The 18,339-nt window shown below is 37.1% G+C and overlaps 2 protein-coding genes across 3 annotated transcripts; one reads left to right on the forward strand and one right to left on the reverse strand.

The window, feature by feature from the left end:
• Positions 1–1,433: 1,433 nt before the first annotated feature.
• LOC121253633 (36.4 kDa proline-rich protein-like) lies at positions 1,434–2,895 on the reverse strand. Of its 2 annotated transcripts, none has more exons than XM_041153623.1 (2): positions 2,159–2,895; positions 1,434–1,680 (listed from the first exon to the last, which is right to left on the reverse strand). In XM_041153623.1, exon 1 carries the CDS (start codon positions 2,746–2,748, stop codon positions 2,173–2,175), a length of 576 nt encoding a protein of 191 aa, XP_041009557.1. In that variant the 5' UTR covers positions 2,749–2,895; the 3' UTR covers positions 1,434–1,680; positions 2,159–2,172. The 2 variants fall into 2 exon arrangements, with proteins under 2 accessions (XP_041009557.1, XP_041009558.1); XM_041153624.1 differs by having other exon boundaries at positions 2,163–2,825.
• A 10,303-nt stretch (positions 2,896–13,198) lies between these two features.
• On the forward strand, positions 13,199–16,380 carry LOC121251599 (vesicle-associated membrane protein 711-like). Its single transcript, XM_041150879.1, has 4 exons — positions 13,199–13,650; positions 14,732–14,922; positions 15,251–15,414; positions 15,981–16,380. Exons 1-4 carry the CDS (start codon positions 13,431–13,433, stop codon positions 16,066–16,068), a joined length of 663 nt encoding a protein of 220 aa, XP_041006813.1. The 5' UTR covers positions 13,199–13,430; the 3' UTR covers positions 16,069–16,380.
• Positions 16,381–18,339: the final 1,959 nt, after the last annotated feature.

Here is an 18,339-nt window from a genome sequence, read left to right on the forward strand (position 1 = left end):
ATCTATCTGCAATCTACTATATATATATATATATATATATACTGTTTCCCTCTCTTTACATCATCACTCATGTAGACGCTTTTTGAAAATAAATTAGGAAGAAAGAATTAATAATTTTATTGGAAAATTTTCTGCAGTTAATATTTTCATGGGATGGTTGCATGCATGGTAGGTCTACATTGGAAAAGCTTTTACAATATGGTTGGACGCACCGGTAGGTGGCAATACATTGGAAAAGCTTTTACAATATGGTTTGACGTACCGGTAGGTGGCAAATATATAATTCAAGCTGAATAAAAATAAGATAAATGCTCCTATTATATATTAAGCCATGCATGTAATTAGCATTTCCTAATTAATTTTATCGTTTAATAATTCAAATCAATTTTTAGGTCTTGCTAGTATTTTACTCTCAATGTTTTCTTCACTTTTCTAGGGCCTCATCTTTGAAGAGATATATATATATATATATATATATATATATTAATTTGGATAAGATTAATGTTCGTTATGTATATTTTTTAACTTACATCTTTTCATTACTATTTGAACCACCCAGATTTATATATTGTATTCTTAACCTACCTATTAGGGATTGACAAATAGCATTGATCACCAATATTAGACTCGTCATTAAAAAATGTGTTTATATATATACATATCACTTATCTTAATTTTTAAACTTGAACGGATGACATGATACGCTATTTGATATGATGCAAAATACAAAATACAATCAATTTACGAGTGAAAAAAGGGAGGAGGTGGAGCTAGCCATCCATCTAGGTTGGGAAAAATGAGAGATAATAGAGACTGGAGATCACAAGTTCTAATATTAGATAGGAAACTAGTATGATAACTTAACCATGCATGCATGCATGATTGTGGAGAGCATATTCAATTTATTGGGTAAAATAATAGCTATATATATATATGTTGACAAATGAACGTACACTATACATGATTTATCCATTTAACTTGAAAAATTGAGATAATTCTCATCCCTTCATTTTATAGGGTATATACTGATCATCTCGTGTCGTCTTGTAGACATAGCGTTCAACCACAATAAATAGTAATACTACTCTTAATTTTTTTTCCCTTTTGCTGCACGTGATGGTGTTTTTGGTTCTACTGCCACCTGCAGGACCATATCCAAACTCCAGATGACCCTTATGTTGTATAGTCACGTGAATAATTAGATCAATCCATTCATCGCATGATCGATATATTTTAACTAATTCTTTATCCTAGTTAGCTAGCTAAGACGCTCCCTCTGTGTTTTCCCCCTTTTCTTGGGGTGTCATCGTATACATACATACATATATATATATATATATATATATATATATTCCATTAACAAACATGCAAGAAGATAGATATAAAACAAAGTGATCATCAGATTAATCCAATAGAAGATTTGAAGTCATGCATTAGACTCGGAAAGCGCGCAGCTTTGATTGCAATTCCTTGCCTAAGGCAAATACACACATGCAACAATCCCTTAATTAATTTTAAGCAAATAGTTTGCAATAATAATATTAATGTTTGCAAACATCAGAATATAGATCAAAGAATAAGATTTTCCGATAGAGAGATTGAAAATGATGGGGGAAGGTTTGCTGGACATCCTCTCATGTAGTCGACTCCGTCTGTCCATGCAGCCATCATTCTAGCAACCTGCAATCCAATATATACAACTCGTCGATTCAATGAGTCAATTCTTTCCCAGCGTATATACACATGATTCAAAGAAATAATATGTTAAAGGCTAGCAGCTTGTCTATATATTTGAATATCACCATGCATATTTCAGGAGAATAACTAAATTATCTATATTATTCTAAATAAAAAGTAGTTTTCTACTTTTTTTTTTTAATTATTATTTTAAGTTGAAGTAGTTTTCTACTTATAGATGCTATATGTACTTAAAAAGAACAAGAAAAACAAGAGTACCTTTTAATTTGTTAAAGACATTAGTTGGTTCAGATTGTTGTTTACTTGACGCTTTGTTTTTATGAATATAGCAATATAAGATGAAGCAGAAATAAAGATTTTGCCTCCTTATAAGTAACGCATGAATCATGATCATGAGGTAGCTCCAAATGAAACCTGCAGAAAAATCTTAGGAATTATGGTTTGGAGATAAGTGCGGCACCTAACTCAATACTTCTACTGAGAGCAGGTGTATCCAGGAGGGGGTGTCTTCCCACAAGTTGCAAGGAGCTGAAGAGCAAGTGGAACAAAGACATTAAGGTTGAGAAGCTTTTGCTTGAGAGTGGTGCACATGCAAACCGCAGCCTCATTCTCCATAAGTCCTTGCAGCACCGGGCAGCACTTGTTGACCACCGGGTCCCCAAGCCCAATGTGCACCAACCCACCAAGAAGATCCACACAAGTACCCAGTTTCAACGTGTCAATGGGGCATGTTTCCTTCGCTGGTGGCGGCGGCGGTGTGAGAATTGGAGGTGGTGTAACTGGAGGGGGAGTCGCAGGTGGTTTGAAAATGGGAGGGAGAATCACGGGTGGTATGACTATCGGAGGAAGGGTCACCACCGGTGGTTTAGTTGGAGGAACTGTCACCGGTGGCAGCTTGATTGGGGGTGGGTGTATTGGAGGCTTTACCTTGGGTGGACTGGTATGCATTGGTGGGGCCGTGCCACAGAATGCACAGCCAAGTATAGGGGTGGCTGAGAAGATGAAGAGAATGCAAATGAGAAAGAGAGCATAGATATTGGAGGATTCCATCTTTTTGGGTGTCTCTCTTTTGGAACAAGAGAGAATTAGCTAAGAATATAGAGTAGTGGTGAGGTCTTTGCACTAGGGAAGAGGGTGTTATATAGGAACAGTGAGGACAGCAAGACACCAAGCAAGAGCCCCGGCCACGAAGCAGATCACGTGAACGTGGGCTCTAATAACCTCAAAATAAAGGCAAATGACAAACTTTGCTAGTTGGCAATAACGTAACGATTACGTTCGTGTCCTAATATTATTTGTTTTCCTTTGTTCCTTGTGGAATGCGCATTAGAACATCTTAATTTAAATATCCCTCTCTCCTCTCACATATACCAAATGACCGAGAAAGAGAACATTTCTGAAATTATGTTTGAGAGAGAGAGAAATTTGAATAAATTAATGCTTTTAGAAAATAAATTTTGTACTATAGTTTACAAAAGTGAATAAGTAAAGTTGAAAAGTTATTCGAATTAATATACATCCTTTTAATAGTAGTTTTTGTTTTGGTATTATAAGAGTTGTTTTGATATTTATACCGCGTATTTGGGTAATAACTGAATATAAAAAGTTTAAATTATTACTTTCTTAAGATTTGAAGATATTTTTTTGGAGAATTTAAAATTAAAATAAAAAACCTTCAAAAGTTCTGAAAAAAATTCGTAACCAAACAAGCCCTATATATAACTTGCTTTCTGTGAATAGCTAAGCTGGGAATCAATCAAGCTATAAATTACGTACGTGCCTAGCTTAAATTATTTATATGGGTTGGAGATTCGGGTGTTCATCGTTATATGAGATCACATCAATATCTGAAGATGATCATTTTAAGTTCTTTTGACGGCCTGCACCTAGTGATAATAAATCATTGGTAATAACTAATAGATGTTTGTTTTAAAGCGGTTTTTAGGATTCGTTTATTTTCATACATGAGATGATATAATTGATATAAAAGTTGAAAGTTGAATAAAATATTATTAGAATATATTTTTTAATATTATTTTTATTTTGAGATTTGAAAAAATTAAATTGTTTATTTTATTTTGTGTGAGAATTTGAAAAAGTTGTAATAATTAAATTAGATGAGATGAAATGAATTGTGAAAACATACGAGATCTTAATTTCATCATTCGCACTCATGATTGCTTATGCATATTCTTTTGTGAAAGCCCCCAGCATATTAGTTTCTGGGATCAATATTCCCAGTCATGTTTTACAATAATTACACCCACCATAAGACTAGCCAGAAGCAAAAATATATATGCACGGTAAAAGGCATCGGGGGCCCTAAAATTCCCTGATATATAGTATTGCTCATATTTCCAAACTAAACCAGACGCCAAATATGGAGATATACAGAGAGTCATGCATGTGTTTTATGCATGAAATCCAACATCATGGTCATGTTCTTAACTTGCAATATATAGGAGAAGCAGTAGTAATACAGCTACGCAAGCATGCATGTGCAATAATGGTGGGGTCAGAGAGGAATTAGTTGAGGAGATCAAGATAAAGAAGAAAAGGATCATACAGTGTAGTAGTAGTAGTAGTACGCAAATTATAAGCATGTGCATAGCTAGGCTATTGTCAATATCGGTGTTGGAAGTCCGTCCGTGAATCGAATGTGTACTCATGAAGAGGCCGGGCTTGAAGTAGTAAGCCTGGAGGAAATAAATTTTTGTAAGCTTGGATCATCGATATCCGTGATTCAGCTTTTTGGCTCAATTTGACATGATTAAGTGAATAAATTAATCTATTTTACAGTAAAAATTTGTTGTGTACGACAATAAACCACGAAAGTTTGTAAATTTTATATACCGTGAGATCTCTCTTTTAGCCAAACGTTTCAAATGTAAAAATGCTGTTCATTCCGAAGGATGGAGGAGAGTACTGTATGTATCTGTATGGAAGCTGGTAACTTGCTCGAAATCAACCACTTGTTACTGGTCCCAAAGCCAGTACGTGAACGACTGTGCTAGCTAGCTATATATGGAATTGATGCGTTTTCATTTTCACCCAAAAAATACATAAAAGAGGAGAAAGTAATGTCATTGTCATGCCAAGAGATTATTGTTCTGCATGTGGCTGAAAAATAATGCGAATCTGAGGTGCAAACTCCTTAATTTACATGATGAGATGTATTTACAGGGGTTTCGATCAGGGATTTTCAGCGTCTTTTTTGGCCAATATTGAGTTACGCGGTAACCCAACAGTTTTCACTACTGTTAATATATTCATATTGCTAGCTAGCTGGCCGCTGGCTATTACCTCTTGACTTCATGCAGGTACTAAACAATAAGAAAGCTAGCTAAATATTCAGTGGTCACATGCCACTTTATAAACTTTTTAGTACCCTATCCGCATGGACAAATAATTAAGCCAGGAACGATTCCTTTGGAGTGGGGGTGTGGGGGCATTCTTGTTCTTTCTTCACAGCCTGGCCGGGGGCCGGGTGCCTGCAGGCCCTCCCTCGAAGATATGAGCATTTGCGTCGTGATAGTGATCATCTAGCTTGTACGCAATGATCATCTGATCAGTAGTTTAATTTGTCAATCATGTTTATGAATATGCGTGCTTTACTTTTTGGTCTTATTTGAATTTAAAACTTTTTAAGTTCTTATATGGATTTATGGGTATTAAGTGTGAGAGAAATAGAAACATAGTTTATACATCATTTTTTTTTTTTTTTAAATTTGCTTAAAATCCTCAAATTCAGATAAAAACTTGAGGAGATCTTAATCAATCAATCAACGCGTGACCTCAATTCCACGTTTCTTGCATAAAAGACAGAGAAAGGGCTGATCTACATATGAACTGGTTTTCTTGTCAGCATATGGTAGTACTCATGTCTTTATAAAACAACAAAAAGAAGATGGGGGAGCTCAGTCTTGAGCTTATCAAGTGGGGCTCGATCAGATTCTGTCCGGCCATGAAATTCAAGGCTCTCAATGCGTCTCTCCTTGCATGGAATCTCATCTTACCGCTGCTGGCTTCAACGCGTCATGTTCTTGGATATGGTAGTACTGCATGCATCGCGATCACGGGACGTCGTACGTAATTAATTTAAAATCAAGATTTTCTCTAATGTCAACTCACGATTCAATTGCATTCGAAGGAAAGACAAGTATTATATGCATGTCGATCTACGTGCATTCTACGTTAGCTATAACTTTTTATATGGATAACCTTAAATATTGTAAAGGTCATCTACATATAACAAATGGAAAAGGACCGGAAGGTTCTGATTACTTTTCGCTAAAAACTAGAACCGTACAAAAGAAGGTATATATATGCACGTCCAGCTCAACCAAGTGACTGACTTAAAATACAAAATTAATTGAAATATTCAAAATACATAAAATTAACATGTGTTGTGATACTTCCCATCAAGATGGAGAGTAAATAGAATGAACTCCCATCTTATTGATTAATTGCAGAAATTGTTGATGTCAAAGGGCTTTAGTGAGCACATCTGCTAGTTGGTGCTATGATGCTAGATGAAAAGTCTTGATCACTCCATTTTGTATTTTTTCTCGTATGAAATAACAATTTAGCTTAATGTGTTTGGTGTGCTCGTGAAACACTTAGTTGATAGCAATGTGTAGAGCAACTCGACCATCACGAAACAATTGAACACTTTGAGTGTGAGGTACAATGAAAATAACAAAGAAGGGTAAGAAGCCAAACAATCTCGCAAGTAGTGGATGCCATTGATATGTATTCAGCTTCAGCAGATGAACAAGAAACAGTTGGTTGTTTATTTAATTTTCAAGAAACCAAAAAATCACCAAGAAATACCAAGAAGCCAGTTGTGGGTCAACGACTGTCAAGACAAGATGCCCAATCTGAATCTACAAAAAACTGTACAAAAGAAGGTATATATATGTGGGTCCAGCCCAGCCAACTGACTGACTTAAAATACAAATTAAATTAATTGACAAGCTAAGTATCAAAACGACAGACTCAGTAAAAATACATAAAATTAACATGTGTTGTGATAACATATCATGTCGTACTCGATCAATGTGTGGTGATAATTACGCTTTCTTTGTTTATTTGCATGCAAAAAATGGCTTCGTTAATTTCTAGCAATATGAGCAGAGCTAATTAGACAGACATATAATGATAATTCACTAATATTTCATGCATGTTTTTGAGGTCATGATCAGGGCCGGAACTATCTTAGGGCAAAGCCCCTCCCAAATTTTTTAAAATTTGATGAAAATTAAGTTTTAGAAGGTATCTTTTAGAGTAGATTATATAAAAGTTAGTATCTACCCCCCCCCCCTTCCCTAAAATTATTTTTTTCTTAACTTAGCCCCCCAAATTATATTTTCTAGTTCCGCCCCTGGTCATGATCATCCAGTACGACATGATCATACGATTATAAGAAGATGTATTCATGTGCCGAAGCAATGCATGTAGCTCTAATGATCAGATCAATCCATCATGTACGTCCATGTTGATGATATATATATATATATATATATATATAGGATTATAAGTCATGCGTATGTATCGCGATAGATCAATATTTAATTTTTAGTTTAGTTTAATAGAACACACACACACACATATATATATATATATATATATATGAGTATTTGCAGCAAAAATACTCATTAATAGGATGTAATTAATTTACATTACAGCTTGCAATTATATACATGCACTTCAATTGCTATGAACTTATTTGAAAGGATCGAGTTAAAACTTGGAAGCAAGTTTTTCTCACGACAAAATATGACTATTTGGGACGAAATATGTGGCGGCAAATCATCAAAGACTAATTGCAAGTTGCAACACAATTTCTTCTGGGATATTTTAGGAAAAAAATATTTGCGTCGAAAAGTCTTTTTTTTTTTTTTTTTTGTACCTAGGTATCTGAAATTAACTAAATTGAACTATCTTAGTTCATATTGGATTCAATTCTTCTGAGAAATTGAAAAATATGTTAATATTATAATAGTTTTTAGTACAATAATAAATCAAAGAAAACTCCCCGACTGAAAAAACATATCCAAAGGAAGGTCTATATATATATATATATATATATATATATATATATATATAACTATGGTTTATTCCTAAAATCCGGACACTCAAATTATGGAAACAATTTGAAGAGAGAGAAAGAAGAGCTTGAATCCCAATATTAAGGCTGCGTTTGGATGTTGAGTTGAGTTTAGTTCTTTATGAATAGTAGTGAATTGATAAGTGAATGGAATTATGCGGGACCCATCTAAACAGAGTTTAAAGTGTGTTTGGATGTTAAAATGAGTTTAATACTTGTTTTGAGAGGTTGAAAAAGGTTGTAGGTCTCACGTATAAAAATGTGTTAAGTGATCAAGTGAAACATGATCATATTGTTTTGATACAAAATAAATTATAAAATAACTATATAAATATCTTTATTCCTTTATATTTAAAGAAATTTGGGTTGTAGTTGGCAGCCAACATGCATAAGCCCATATATAATTCATGGAAAATGCTAGTTAGTATGCCGTCAGAATTTGTTCTTCATTTTAATCATTCATTTATTTTATTTTATTTTATTTAATGATTAAGAAATTGACTTTTAGTATATTGATATATTTTTTTTATTTTTTTTAATATTTAAATATGTTAAAAAAATATAAAAATAAAAAAGAAAATTTGTGACGACACGCCCAGCCTAGCGTGACTCATAATTCATTGTTGTGGCTGACAGATTATGCATAAGAAAAAGTCTAAATGCAGGCATGGGGGTGGCTGTTAAAATCCCTAGAAAAGTGGCCCCAGGACAAGCCTCAGCACTGCCTTTGGAAGGCAAGGACAGCACCATGGCCAGCCTACACGCATGCCTTGGCCCGTGCCGTGACACGCACGGGGCGCCCAACATGCATGCATGCCTTGGCCTGCTCGTTGACACGCACGGGGTACCCAGCATGCGGGCCAGCAAGGCTAGCTGCTGCGTGCCGCACAGCGCGCGACCTGGCATAGGCAAGCCCATGCGCATGCCCAAGCGCACAGCCTTGCACCGCGCGCCCCTGCCCACACCCTTGCGCGGCGCCTACATTCAGCCCATGCGCGCGCACCTACGCCCAACCACGCACAAGCCCTTGAGCACGCCCCACGCTGCATGCTAGCGAGGTTAGTGGCATGCCTTTGCAAGCATACCATCCAGCGCACAGCTTCAGCCTGTGCCTTGTAGGCTAGGCCAGTGGCATGCCCATCAGGCATGCCATCCAGCGCATGCCTTGCAGCCCAACGCCCAGGCCACCAGCCTGGGCCATGCAGCACGCACACATTGTTCACCATCAGTAGGCCTTGCATGGCACCAGACCATGCTCATCAGCAGGCCCATGTGCCATGCCCATCGGCAAGCCATGTGGTGCCACCGAGCCATGGACCAACCCGAAGACCACCATACACCATCCTAGCCCATCATGGGCTCATGCATGCCACAACCAACTTGGTCCATGCTACTATTTTATTTTCATTTATTTATTTATTCCAAGGGACCTATTGGGAGTTTCCAAATTGTAACTCTTATAACTAGGACCCTTAGTCTTTTCTTTTAGATCTTTTGACAATTTCATTTTGGACGGTTTTGTTCTTGAGATCAATAATTTCGGTGTTTAGCACTTGGGGTCTCTGAGGTGCAATTCGTGAATCTCCAAGGAGAGAATCACACTTTGCAATTCGTGAATAAGTGTGATCCGGTTTATCAATCTTATGAGTATTTTTTCATCCATCATCTTGTCTTCCATTTTCTATCCATTGTTCTTATTAATTTGTGAGCATTGTTATTAAAGTGTTCTTGGATTGTTCATGAGATTGCTTGTGTTCATTTTATGTTCATTGTCGTGTCCATCATAGTGCCTCATTTGATCCATTTAAACACTTAAGTGTCTCCCCCTGAGTGTTTGCCCTAGTCCACTTACTTAAATGCCCCTTGCCACCACTTCCATCAAACCCTAACCCACAACTTACTTCCTATTCGGCTACCACTTGCCTTATGTGGATTTGCCCTAGCTGCCCACTCCACTTGTTATATTAGTGTTCTTATAATTTAGGAACCCTAGTTGACCCAATCAAATCCCCATAACCGGCCATCCACATCCCCTTTGACTTCTCAAGATTTTAGGTAACTTTTCTAAAATCTCTCACTTGCCCAACTCATCCAATCCTAGCTGCCCATACCAAAACCCTAGCTTCCATCTTCCATCTTCCAAACTCTAAACCTAAATCCTAAGTGGCGCTAAGCCTAATTCCCCACCATTGCCGTGCGCCTCCTTCATCCATTGTGGTCCATACACTTCATCATCTTTCCCCTCATTCCACACACCAATTCAAGCCTAAACACCTAACCTCACCTTACCAAAGTTGTCATATTTGTGACCTTTGTTCGAGAACCAAGCAAGAGAGGAATTGGCATTCGGTCATCACAAGGAGATCCTAGGCGTGGAGATCATAGTAATTAGGGACTTGACCGAGGTCCCTAACAGTGGCCTCCCCGCAGACGGTCTCCTACGTGGACTAAAATGCCCCGTTTAAGTGATGAAAACGGTGCACACATGACTTTCGTTCAACTAAAGAACCCCCTTTGAAAACACAAAATGGAACGTTTTCATTTGAGACTCTTCTTCTCCAATTTCAAAATTGTGTGTATATATACCATTCTCTCGTATCAATTTCCTGAAATGAAAAAATCAATTTCCCAGAAGATCCCTCCTACTAAAGGGACAACGAAAGACATAGACATTGTCTTTATGGCTCTAAACTTTGTTTATGGCTGCTGGTTTACTGAACCAGAAAAAAAAGAAAAAGAACACAATCATTCCTTTTACAGATTCCACAACTTACAGTCTCAGATTTCACAACTCACACAGATTTCCCCACCTTCTTCTCATCATAGATTTTTGCAATCCCTACCCTTCGTTTGACAAATTTCCCAAGTCAAACATTGTTAAACACTAGCACAAATGGAAAAAAAAAATAAGAAGCTTTGTCAAAGGATCTTACCTAGTTCGATGTTGAGGAGTGGGTAGACAAAAGGGCGAGAGAGATTTTTGTTCTGAAATGAAAAAGTGTAAGCAGACCGAAGCGAATTTCGTTTTTTGGCTTTTTGGGATTTTTTTTTTTTTTGTTTTATAATATAAACACTAACAGTCATGTCAGTGGTGTACACATACAGGCAAAAATTACGCATGTATGTAGCAGTTTTGTTATTCGTAATGCATCAGACTATTATCTTATAGGAAAAAACTACTATGCTCTCCCAAGCTTACTGCTCCATTTGACAGCTTGCTATTTTTTTTTTTAACTTAGTTATTAAGAAAATTATTTTAAATGTATTGAAGTATTTTTTTTATTTTTTTAAAATATCTAAAAATATTAAAAATTATGAAAAAAAATTCAAAAAATGAAAGGCCGTAACTTTGAGCGAGCTACTCTGGGCGGCAGAGTAGCACCCAGAGTAGCCCGACTCTATCTTATATTATAGGCTCAACCCAAGAGTCTCCTACAACAGTTCTCAGGATAGGATGCAGGAAGTCAAGTCCTTTATTTTTTCAAGAGGCCAAATCACTCCAATTTTATTTATGAAGTTAGGCCACTTGTGTAATCCTGCACTTGAATAAATTATATATTTAGAAAAAAACCCTAAATCATCATACTATAAATATGAAATATATATATATATATATATATAACCAAAATAAAAGGAAAAAAGAGGTTAAATTTCATCCCCAAATAGGCAGTTCACAAAGTGCTAAAGTTGTCGTTTAGATCTTGATTTAAAGTGTAAGTTACAACGATCATTACATCTTATAAACAAACGAATACATTATGATTTATTTATCAAATTAATTGAGAGACAAGCTTATTGCACTCTCTTCTATTATTCTATATAGGGAAGTTTAGAAGCAAGAGACAAAGCAAGATTTAAGCTGGCCTCTCCTCCTAATGCTCTCGTTATTAATATTGGCAAGATCAAGATCAGGTGGTTAAGAGAGCTCAGCGCTTTTGATCTTAAGCCTAAAGTTTTATTGTCTAATGTCAACATTTATGTACTTAATTTTCTCCATATTCCTTAGTTCACTATTCAGACGAAAAGATCCATCTTGGTCAAATGGATACTTTCTTCATTAATTAGGTACTCTCAAAGTTACTACGTACGTACTGACGGCGTCTGATCTACAAGTAATCCTGGTTCTGATGGTTGTAATGGTATATACTGTTCCACAAATTGTTCTAGTACTACTTGAGTTTTCTTGTTTTTACAGAGTGGACAGCTTTGAAAATGGGTCTTGTTACTCTTTGCTATGAATTGAGTACTTCTGAGCTTATTGTGCGCGCTATAAAATGGGATCATATATTAAAAGGAGTGAGAAAACATATTTGTAACCGTAAATAAGTAGGTGGTAAATCAAAGTAAACATACGTCTTAATTTGTTTGTTGCAAAAGAACTTTCACTGGAACCTTTCCACCCTCCGATTTACCGATGTTTAGAGTAAGCTATATACGTACATGATACGTTAGAAACTTAGAAATTAGAATTTAGAACTGATCAGTTCAAAAGGGTGCAGTACAGTTGTCATGCATGCAAAAGGTAAGCCTAGCGCGCACAGATGGATCATGGATGTTCTCGTCATTCCTTTTTTTCATGTGTTCTTTCTCGACCGGCTGATCAGTTGGTAAGACGAGCTTTCAGCGCATAAACTTCATTTTTTCGAAGGTTATTTCTATTTTTTAATTAGCTCCTACATCGTAAAAAAAATGCAAATTTCTTGTCAAACAACTACGTCTAAATTGGGTACAAATTATTTAATTTTAAAAGGCATGAGTATTAAATAGGTACTTAATCAAGATTTTTTGCCTGTCATGAACTATCGCGCGCTCCATTCTCATCTATATATATATATATATATATAAACTCAGACAACATGCATGCAGAGTTACGTCGTGAGTATGTAAGTATCGTGTAATTACTTTAAAAAAATAAATAAATACGAGATTTATATGAAAAAAATTAATTTTTTAATAATAAATTTTACTCTTTTTTAAAATGACTGTACGACACTTACGTAATTCACGACTACGTATAGTATTACTCAAAATTAAAAGGTACGTATGTGATGATCTGTTTCATTTTAATACACTTTTTTGTCTGCATAAATCGGTATTTTATAGAGGTGATATTAATTACACTTTCGAAAATTACTTTAATTTTTCAATTAACCCCCATGACAAAAGTTACAAATCTTGACAATTTAAGCTATCAATTAAAAAAAGTTAAATTAATATTATAACTTTTATCGTAAATCGAATCTATTACTTCCGTACTTGACACCGACTTGCATATATAATTATTATTTTCTTATATAATATTAATAAAATTATATATGGCATGTAGTATTCTTTCCTTTTATATATCTATCTTTCTATCGGTTAGATTTTAACCAATGAATTAACAGTACATTCCCTTCAAAATCCACCCTGTCATGTTCTAAAAATCGAGTGTTCAAACCAGACATGTTACGGACTAGATCTCTAATTCCTTCTCCTCCTTTACCTGAACTTCTCTCTAAATTTATACCTCTAATTGGCTCTTGTTTTCCGAAACCAACACGCTCTCTGCTGATCTCTCCCCAAATCCCTGAAACCAAAGCCATTAATGTCTGTTGTCTAGTACTCAATCTGAGAAACGGTGATGGGGATATTGTATGGCATGGTGGCCAGGGGTCACGTAGTGTTGGCGGAGTTCAGCGCCGTGCCGACGAACGCCAGAGACATAGCGAGGCAGGTTTTGGGGAGGGCACAGCAGGGAATCGAAGATAGCAATACCTCCTATTCCCATGATCGTTATATTTTTCACGTGAAAAAGACCGACGGCCTCACCGTTCTTTGCATGGCCGACGACGCCTTTGGACGTAAGTTTTTCGTTTTTATTTTTTGTTTCTTAGTTTTTTCTCAAGTATTTCTTCTATTATTGTTCTTGTTCTAGTAGTGATGGTTTATTTTAAGTGCGCAATCGCCTGCAAATAATAACCAAGAGCATGAGAGCACAAGGAGTGGATTGTAGTATTAAAAGTTGAATCAGAGATTCAGAGACCTCTGGTTCTGATGTGGGCATTCATTTTAATATCCTTTTTATGCTTCTTGTTTCATAAAAAACGCTTTTTTGGTATGGAATTATGGTGCTTCTGATGTGATTAAGCTGGCATGAATTTGGATTGAAAGAAGGAACTTTGGAAACTAATTTGGGAATGTTTGCGATGTGAGTCTCAAGTATTAAGATAGAGAATAGGAGAAGTTATCTTTCCTTCTTTCGGGACAAGTCTGCATTCATCTCAAATGATTATCAATGTCTCTCCTGTTTGGCGTATTTCCATTTAAAGGCAATTACATGGAAATACGCCAAACAGGAGACATTGAAGATACATCGAGCTAACATTTGAATGAAAAAGGAATCAGAATGGAAAAATGGTGAAATCACAGACTAATTGGGGCTTACGGATATCCATGGGTGATTTCCCGGCTGTTTATATGGTCTCTCTTAAAGGAAATTACTAAGAAGGGATACTAAAATTTCAACAGGGGCATTGAAGAGAGACTGTTTTCTGGTCAGTGTAAATCAAGTAGTTTTCCCTCTGCATTTCGCCATTCTTAAAGAGCTTAATCTTGAATGGTGAAAGGGTTGAAATCAGCGGCTCCTTTGCTTAGACAGCTTGCTGCTTGCTTTGAATTGCAGATGCAGATGTTCAGTAATATGTTATAATTGCTGCATTAACCATGATCTAAGGATCTCTTCCTCTCAGATACTGCTCGTGTTGTTCTTTTTATTGTCATCATTATGGTTTGCAAATAATGAAAGATTATTTATCAATATGGAACAAATTGAATGCAGTTTCATGACCATCAGTTACTTCATAAAAAAACAATGCTTCTTTAATGTTGTTTGTAAATTGTTATGCTTTCGTGTTACTGGTGTCCACTAAAAATTACGAACAGGGAGAATCCCGTTTGCATTTCTTGAAGACATTCATCAAAAGTTTGTGAAAACTTATGGGCGTGCGATTCTTTCTGCTCCATCCTATGCCATGAATGATGAATTCTCAAGAATCTTGAGCCAAGAGATGGACCGTTACTCAAATGATGCAAATGCCGATAGATTAAATCGTTTGAAGGGTGAAATGAGTCAGGTTTGTTCATGAGCTCCCGCATTTTGCTTTACTTCCACTAAAAAGATTTTTATTTATTTATTTATTTATTTTTATCTCTAATGTGGTATCAAATGTTTGAGATTTTTTTTCTTATTTTTTATTTATTTGTCAGTCATGAGAATGATGAAATGATAACAATGAATAACATGATTTTTCTTGTTTAGCCTAATCAATCATTCTAGTTTCCAATCGTTTTGAAAAGTACTAGGATGCGGCATAGATAGAGTAGTTGATCCTATAATTTGGTAATTAATGAAGACTAATTAATTCTTTCATTTTACTGGCCATCATGTGGTGATCACGAAAGGTGCGAAGCGTCATGATTGATAATATTGAAAAAGTGTTGGAGAAGGGTGACCGTTTGGCATTGCTGGTTGAGAAAACTACGACATTGCAAGGGAACACAGTTCGCTTCAAAAGGCAATCCCGTCGTTTTAAAAACACCCTATGGTGGAGAAATGTCAAGCTCACGTAAGTAATCGTCCACGTTCATGCACTGATCATATATATATGCTATGCATGAAAGGTTTTAAGCCTTGCTTTTTCAAGTGTGCGTATAGATCATGCCACGCAAGTCACAAAATACCGCTTTTTGGGTTCTAAAATTTCCTTAGATTTTAAGTTTTGCAGAAATTCTTGTGGAAATGTTACAAGGTGGGGCAATTTCTTTTTCTTTCCCCTTCTTGCCGTGACAATTTCACCCAAGTACTTTTTTTTTTCTTTTTTCTGAGGAGAACACTGATCTTAACTTGCCTTGTCATGAGATCCAGTTTTGACCCTCCATTTCAGTCTTTACACTGAAACAATAATTTTCTCCAAAACACGTACAATACATACATGATCTATAAACATGGAGTGTACGTGCGCGCTTATAAGATTCCATTCCTGTTTCTTCTGCATAAGATGGATAGGTTCTATGCATAATCACAGACTTCTAGCCTAAATCATGCACGAGGAGATGGATATATACATATTATTTTCAGACTTCACGTTACAAATAGTACTCAACTTGTCGTGAAATTCCTCCTGTGTTGCAGGTTTGCCTTGGTATTTGTTCTCTTGATCATCATCTATGTTGTGCTTACATTTTTCTGTCGAGGTCCCTTGCTGCCTTCTTGCGCGTGAAGTAAACAAAGCAATCCTACGTAAAACGAAGTACTACTTGTCCCTTTTTGTAGAGTTTACAATTGCTTGTACATGTGAGCATGCAAGTCCTGGCGTTGTCAACATATTGAAGTGGCCGTATATACCGCTAGCCGTGTGAAGTTTCCAAAGATCATTAATTTTGAGGTGTGAATTTTGGGAGATTCTTAATATATATTAGATGCAATTTTCTATGTTCAATATTGAAGTAGAAAAGCAACATTGTAACTTTCGTATTACATATAATTTTATATGATCAATGCAATAGAAAAATGAATATTCTTACCCAAATTAGCCCTTTCTGTCACCCAAAACTTATGGCCCTACATTTTCGTCTGCCGTTAGCACCCATCTCATGACTCATAAGGTGGAGCAGCCCTCTCTCCACCCTAGCCCATTTCTACCCCCAACTTTGTCATGGTGGCCAACTTTTTCCTTTTCCCATGCATTTGTAAGGGTATTTTTCCCACTTCACAAAGCCCACTGGGCCTTGGCCAAGTACCAGGCCTCAAGGTCACCAAGACCACAGTTGAAGCAAGGTGCCAACTAGGAAAAGGGATCAAGTGACTGACAAGACAGATTAGCTTGACATCGCTCGGCCACGTTTTGGACCTGGAAACTTGTATGAAACGTAGCGGGAAATATGGAGAACCATCGATCCACTGACATGCGGAACATCTACGGCTCATAAAGGATAAAAGCAAGGCCAGGGAACTTCGCTACATTAATGACACCAATACCGAGCTACACGCCACATTGATGATGCTGTGGCAAAACCACGCCGCATTAGAAAACTCTGACAGCAAGAATAGTAGGAGGGACACGAACTCCATAAAGGCAGACACGATCTACTCCTCCCCAGACCCATGGTATAAATAGCAAGTCTCAGGTACGAGAAACTCTCTCTAATCTCTAGACTCTCTTACTTATTTACAAACTTCCAAGAGAATTTACAACCTTTGGCATTAGAGACTCTCCAGCCTCAAGGCCGCCCTCTCCTAGTTGTCTCTTTTCCTATCTTTTGCAGGCCCAAGCTCTGAAGACCTGAGTTGTTGGAACCTGGCCCAAAGGCGTGCGAAACACTACGTTAATAGTGGCGTCATTTGTGGGATTTGAATTAGATTTTACGTATACTTCGTATGCTTGAGGCAACCCGTTCCAGACAATTCGGAAGCTCGCTAGTAGTGCCAGTGACATGGAAGTTGACCAGTGAAAGAACTGAGTCCCTAAGATTAAAGAGGACATAATGGAAGAAAGATGGGCACACATCCGTGAAAAGATGCTTACGAATGGGGGGGGGGGGGGTAATAGAGGTGTGCCCTGCGATGGGTGACTGCACTTTGCCACTACCTCCTGACTGTACGAGACAAGTAGAGGCTCAGAAAGGCAAAACCAAATGAGCCATTGGAGCTTGTCCAGCTTAACCCGGATCGACCAGAAGCCATGGTGAAGATTGACAGTGAAATGATATCTGAAGCTCGGGGATCCATGCGACAACTTCTTGCCAAGCACCAGGATGTATTTTCCTGGAGCCACGAGGATATGCCTGAAATAGCCTCCGAAATCATCCAACATAGCCTTAGCATGGACCCAAAGGCCATAGGAGTGAGGCAAAAGTGCCAAAGTGTCTGTGCAGAAAAGAATGTCGCTATAGCTGAGGGATTGGACCGCCTGTTGACCGTTGGATTCATTCAAGAAGCACACTACCCGAAATGGCCAATGTGGTACTTGTAAAGAAGCCGAACGACAAATGGAGGATGTCTGTCGACTTCACTAACCTCAACAAAGCCTATCCGAAAGATAGCTTCCCACTTCCCAACATCGACTTGATCGTCGACTCCACGACGGGTCACTATATGCTCAGCTTCATGGACGCCTATTTTGGGTATAACCAAATTTGTATGAACCTCGAGGATGAAGAGAAGACTTCATTCATCACCGATCGAGGCTTGTATTGTTACATGATGATTTTGGGCTTAAGAACGTGGGTGCCACCTACTAGTGGCTAGTCAATAGCATGTTCAAAAATCAAATAGGGAAAAACATGGAGGTTTATGTGGACGATCTGTTGGTTAAGAGTGGGACCCTGAAATAACACCTAGATGACTTGAAGGAGACTTTTACAATACTAAGGTAGTACCAAATGAAGCTAAGCCCAACAAACTGTGCCTTCGGTGTCGGATCAGGGAAGTTCTTAGGATTTATGGTATTAGAACGTGGAGCCAAAGCCAACCCCGAAAAAGTGGAGGCCAT

This window comes from Juglans microcarpa x Juglans regia, chromosome 2S (assembly GCF_004785595.1).
Source record: "Juglans microcarpa x Juglans regia isolate MS1-56 chromosome 2S, Jm3101_v1.0, whole genome shotgun sequence".
NCBI lineage: Eukaryota > Viridiplantae > Streptophyta > Magnoliopsida > Fagales > Juglandaceae > Juglans > Juglans microcarpa x Juglans regia.

Bases quoted from the DNA above. Each gene is read 5' to 3' on its own strand.
- LOC121253633 (XM_041153623.1), bottom strand. From the start codon at position 2,748: ATGGAATCCTCCAATATCTATGCTCTCTTTCTCATTTGCATTCTCTTC.
- LOC121251599 (XM_041150879.1), top strand. From the start codon at position 13,431: ATGGGGATATTGTATGGCATGGTGGCCAGGGGTCACGTAGTGTTGGCG. The intron at 13,651-14,731 runs GTAAGTTTTTCG...AATTACGAACAG, and splicing joins GGCCGACGACGCCTTTGGAC to GGAGAATCCCGTTTGCATTT. The intron at 14,923-15,250 runs GTTTGTTCATGA...TGATCACGAAAG, and splicing joins TGAAGGGTGAAATGAGTCAG to GTGCGAAGCGTCATGATTGA.